Source organism: Arachis ipaensis, chromosome B10, assembly GCF_000816755.2.
Source record: "Arachis ipaensis cultivar K30076 chromosome B10, Araip1.1, whole genome shotgun sequence".
NCBI lineage: Eukaryota > Viridiplantae > Streptophyta > Magnoliopsida > Fabales > Fabaceae > Arachis > Arachis ipaensis.
In genome coordinates this window covers 29319975-29325939 of record NC_029794.2, presented here as the reverse complement: position 1 = coordinate 29325939, position 5965 = coordinate 29319975, and the positions used below count along the sequence as shown (strand labels likewise).

Genomic DNA, 5965 nt, shown 5'->3' with positions numbered 1-5965 from the left:
GTGAACTAATTATTCTTCAATCCCGCTCCTTGTTCGTGTGCATTTTCGTTTGATCTTAACTGTGTATGCTTATTTGAATTTTCTGGGATACCAAGCCTATCTTGTAACTTCTGCTCTGCAATCAAACTTCTATCTTATCTTCTCTATGTCTTATGAAAACCCAAATACATGAAACTGTATATGTATCCATACGAGTAGAGACTTTTTACTTTTTCACAAGGTGTTTCAAAAAGGTAAAATGTTAAATTAAGTAATGTTTTATGCAATATGCTAATTTTCGAGGACAAAAATTTTTATAAGTGGGGTGGGATGTAAACCCCGGGATTTTTAGAAAATAAATAATGAATTATTTATAATTATATATATGATTTTCTTTTTAGAAAGGTTATGAGACTTCATGTTTTAAATTAATTTGGTCTTATATAACTTTCAATTATAATTAGATATTTTTTTTTTACTAAAATTAATAGTTTGTGCTTAATTAAAATTAAGAGTTTTAGTGATTGAAGATGAAAGAGAGTTTTGTATATAATTTAAATTGAAATAATTTAAAGTTTTGATTAATATTATGAATTAAAAGAAAATTTATTTATTTATCTATAATTTTAAATTAAAGTATTTAATTACAAATAATCTGTAATTTGAGAAATAAAATAGTATTCTTAAAATTAATTATATTTATTAAATTGGGTTTTAAATCAAAACTCTACTCAAATCCCTAAATTCCCAATTATAAACCCTAATTTCACTAACCCTAACCCCTCTCACCCAAATCACACACGTAACCCCTCTCCACACTTGTTCATCCCTCTGAGTGCCACGCTCACTCACCACCGCTACTCCCTTTCCCAGATATACACGCACAGACACACTGTGAATCAGAGAAATAAGAGGGAAGAAAGAAAGGGGAAAGAGAGAACGGGGAAGAAGAGAGAAGAGAGGAAGGAAGCGTCACTGCCTGTTGCCGCCGAGCCTGCTCCACCGCCGATCATCACGCTCTGCTGCAGCCATCACATGCATCGCCGTCCAACGAGCGCCGCCAACCCGTCACCTCCATGGTTGGGTTGTCGTGGCCGTCAAGCCTAGACGAGAGAGGGGAGATGCAGGACTAAAACCCCAACGAGCTGAGAAGAATCAGCGCTGCCGCTGCACCGCTCTGGATCCCATTGCTGCCGCTGAAGGTTCCGATCGTTCAACTCGTTGCTGCCGTTGCCTCGCTGCAGATCCGTCACCCCTGTCGTTGTTGGAGTCACGCATAACCTTGTGGGTTTCGACTAACTGAGGTAGGGGATTTGTTTTAAAAGTAAAGGTTTTAACTTATGAATGCTACTAAAATCAAATGAGTAACTGCAAATGGTTTATGGTTGCTTTGTGTGAATAATTGACGGAATTGAGTTGGATTATAACTGTAGTTGGTGATTGATTTGATGATTGTGCGTACTGAATGTTGTAAGGGATAGAATAAATGGTGTTACTTTTGTTGCTGAGCTTGCTGGTGTGAATTGATGAGTTATGTGTTTGAATGATGATGAGTGTATATGGAAAATTATGCTTGGCATAGTGTAGAAAAGAAAAGGTTTGATGATGTTTAAGTACTTGACATCGTGTGAATTATTGATTCTGGGTTCTTGGGCTGTGTTGGCAATGAAGACAATTTTGAATAACTGGAAAGAGGTTAAACGTGTGATTTTGGAAGGGTTATAAGTTCAAATGTGGTTTTTGATAAGTAAGGTTGTTGAAAATGCTTAAGGCAGAATTTCTGCATACATGACAGTAGAAAGATTCAATTTCTGGGAGCATCCCAGGTCATATACTTGAATGAAACTATTTTTTCATGAAACTTTAATGTGTTTTGAGAATCTCATAAAAAATTCAGAATTTATTGATGAGTAGTTTGGGAGAAACGAATTTTTGAAGATTGATGGTTTCTGCAGAAAATTCTGTTTCCTTACTGCAGAAGCACCAACTTCCAACTCACTTAACTTTCAATTCTGGTAAGTATTTGAGCTGAAACTAACGGCATTTTCAAGCTTCCAGTGTCCACAATCTTCATTTTAAATTTCATGTCAATATCCTATTTAACCAAGTAGATATGTTGAAAAGAGTATGGATAGCTCACTGGATTTTGGAAACTGAATTCTAAAAGGCATGGCTGTGTTTCTCACTTCATAACTTTTTCATATGACGTGGTATTAATCTGGAATTTAATTCAATGAAAAGCTAAAAGAGTCTTGTTTGAGGTAGTGAATTTTGAAAGGCAATGGGTGAAAATTGGATTTTTAAGGAATTTATCAAACTTACTACTTCCTGCTATTTTTCTGCATTTTTTTAGAAAATAATAACAGATTTTAAGAGAGATGGTACAAGTTTTAATTGTGACCAAATTACCTCAACACCAAGTTTTTCTTTTAAACCAGTAGTACTATAACAACTAGGAAGGGTTTAAAGTTAATTGGGTGATGCGGAGGTATGTATAGTTAAGCGGTGATGCGGAGGTACGTTTAATATTATGGTGATGCGGAGGTATGAGTATGTAATTGGTGATGTGGAGGTATAATGAAATGAAAGAAAATGAAAAGTCATGAATGAAATAAATAAATGAGAATTGTATGTTAAACGGGTGCTGTGCCAAACTGCTAATGCGAAATTGCCCGCCTAACGGATAGCCTGAGATTGCTAATGCGGGAATGTTCACCTAATTGATAGCAGTGTTCCTTACTGTGATACACATTGAACTGTTATTATAATGAGGCCTAATTGACACGGGTAACCGTGATGCCAAGGTGTCTAATTGACACAGTAAAGGGACCATATTCGGGGTTCACTCCGAGTAACGTCGGGTTGCGGGTAGACAACCGACGCATGAGCTCATGGCCTGCGCTAGGAACAGGCATGCATCATCTTGTTTGCGCATTTACATTTAATTATGTTTGCTTTATTTTATTTATTTGTGTTTGTGCTGTTGTTTTGGTGATGTGCTTACGTGCTTTATGGATATTTTACTTATGTTGTGTTGTGGTCTTAATAATGTATTTAAGAATGATGTTTATGGATAAGAAATTGTTAATGTGATTGGAATTTTGTTTAATTAACATGAATTAAAGGAAGGAACTTAAACTATTTTAAGTGAAATTGTTTTTATGATATGAATTAGCTATTTGTATTTACTCTGTTTAGTGCGGTATTCCTATTCCCTATTGAGAACTAGTGGTTTGTTCTCACCCCAAAATCTTCCACCCTTTCAGTGACACAGGTTCAGAGACTCAGCTTGAAGCTGCAGGCGATTATGAGTTTTATTTAAGTTAAGTTTATGTGTTGAGTTGTTTTCATAGAATTCCCTCGCCTTTGTTATTTAAGATTTTATTTGATACAGAGGGATAGGAATTGTATCTGGGGTTCTTTTGAAATTTTTTGTATAATATTTATCATTATTAATAGTTATGTGATTAGTATTGCTTATGTTCGTTGATAAATGATTTTTATTGATGAGAAACAAAGATTTCGGCTTTTTCCTGAAAATTGAAACGCGGTATCGAACTAAATGCTCAATATTAAATAGTAAATAAGGAAAACAAGTCAGTAACGCCTTGCTTTTGATTAGTATTGCTTATGTTCGTTGATAAATGATTTTTATTGATGAGAAACAAAAGATTTTGGCTTTTTCCTGAAAATTGAAACGCGGTATCGAACTAAAGGCTCAATATTAAATAGTAAATAAGGAAAACAAGTCAGTAACGCCTTGCTTTTGGTACGATCATGACGTGATGAAAGTTAGGGTGTTACACTGAAGCACCAAACATGGCTTCGTCATGAGCAGCTTGGATTTGTTCCTCCCTTCTTGCCTTGATAAGAAAATGGATTCGATCTATGTTTAGTCTTTCATTCTTAGATGATTCATGTATATTAACAAGGAACAAAACTGACTATTCATGAATATAAGAAGAGGAATATACCACTATTTTAGAATACCGAAAACTCTGGCCAATTTGCTTGACCAAGGAAGCATCATCTTCAGCCATTGCATATAGGTGGGCAAATACAATCAATTCAATTAAGTTTCAGGTTTCAAGCCAAACCTCAAACCATTACTCATTATCATTTATAAGAAAAAATATCATTGGCATTCAATAATTAAAAGAATCACCATGACTAAGCAATGAACAATTAAAATCAGTAAGTATTGGTGGTATTAACAAGCTCACAATAACAGTACTCAACATTGGATTAATTAAAAATGAAGTTTACATTATCAGGATTCAAGACCATGTGTTGCATTATCAGGAAAATATAGGAAGACTAAAAAAAATTGTCCATTTTAAAACAGATTGTATTTGCAATGAAGTCTGGACAAATTTATTTAGAATAATAAAATTGGCAAACAAGTCCAACCTTCAATTTCCTCATCTTCAAGAGGCACATCCTTGTCAAACTCAAATCGCTTCCAGCCCTTGCCTTTTTCTGAGTCTTGAGCAGCTGCATTAAAAAATATCCCACGAAATCAAGTTAGTACAACATGTATAAACCAGCACACTTGCTCAATAATAAGTAACTATTACTGTATTCTCTGGTGCAGTAATGGCTTCTTCAAATTTAAGTTTCATAACTGCCTTTTCACATTCCTTCAATTTCAATCACAAGACATCCTTAAAGTAATTACAAAATGGAAGTAGCAGGGAGGAAAGACATTACTAGTAGTAGAACTTGCCATAAAATTAAAAAAGAACTTATAATTAAATCTAAAGACTCATGCCTATAAAGAAGAAACTTATCAAAATAATATAATCGTGAATTAAAAAATGCAGAAAGATCAAGAGCATCATCATTATAAATATTAGGAAACAGGTTGAGCATAGTAACAACTATATTTGTGATGAAATTGTTAACATAACAAGTTCAATGCATGTACGAGTCTGCAAGCAGAGTTTACATGAGCTTGCATTGCAAACAAGTGGGTTTTTACGAGTAAAATCTAGGTCCTGGCTTAGTTTAATAACAACCATTGTAATAGCTATAATTGAACCCTGTCATTTTTTCAAACACAACATAAGCATTCATTCACACAGTTAGACAGTTAGTTGACTTAGCATTATATATGTCAATCTTCATATTCAAACCTGTTCACAAAAAGCCAAGAAAGGGGAAAAAAAAGAAAGCGATCAAAAAACGAAAAGATCGACGGAGAAGTCACAAAAAAGAAAAGATCTATCTAATATAAGAGCTTATTAGAGCGAGGATCGCGAGTACCTGGTACTGGAGAAATCATAGAGTTAGTGCTGGAAAAGATCATAACTCCAACCTCAGCATCGCACAAAATCGCAAGCTCCTTCGCCTTCTTCAACAAACCGTTCCTTCGCTTCGAGAACGTCACTTGCCTGCTCGTGGAATTGTCGATCCTCCTTGTCGCGATCTTCCCTCTCCCTATCGCTCTCAATCAAAACCCTAACTCCTCGATCCAGAATCACCGTTTCTGTTCATCACAGATCAACAACCAAAACTTCAATTTCACCAAGAGTGAAGAAAAAGAAAAGTAAAAAACAGAAAAAAATGAACTAAAAAGACAGCTCAAGGAACAGCCAGAAGAGAGTGAAAATTGAAAGCATTGATTCGTCAGAGAATGCCGCTGAGAAGATCGTCACCGGAGCAGCGCTGGAGAAGATCGTCCCACAGATCGTCACATAGCTGGAGAGCGCTGCTGAGAAGATCACTAGAGCAGCTTCACTTTTGTAATTTGTAGGGTTTCACTTTCACCAGATCATCTTTAGGATTTTTCTTGGGTTTGGGCCTTTTTTTTTTAAATAATGGCTTTCATCAACCGCCGAAATTACCAAAAAATGTAATTTTAGAAAACTTAATTATGGCAACAGTATAAAATGCCATAATACTTGAATATTATGGCGGTTATTTAATATTTAAAACCGCCGTAATATAAATGCCGTTTTAAACTTTTTTTTTTGTAGTGTGAACG

At 35.0% G+C, this 5965-nt stretch overlaps 1 protein-coding gene across 1 annotated transcript; it reads right to left on the bottom strand.

Moving 5' to 3' along the window:
• LOC110268400 lies at nt 1135-5617 on the bottom strand. The gene is made up of 6 exons (XM_021114531.1): nt 5245-5617; nt 4390-4473; nt 3954-4018; nt 3784-3842; nt 2652-2718; nt 1135-1278 (listed from the first exon to the last, which is right to left on the bottom strand). The coding sequence occupies exons 1-6, from the start codon at nt 5285-5287 to the stop codon at nt 1135-1137; spliced, it is 462 nt and encodes a 153-aa protein (XP_020970190.1). The 5' UTR covers nt 5288-5617.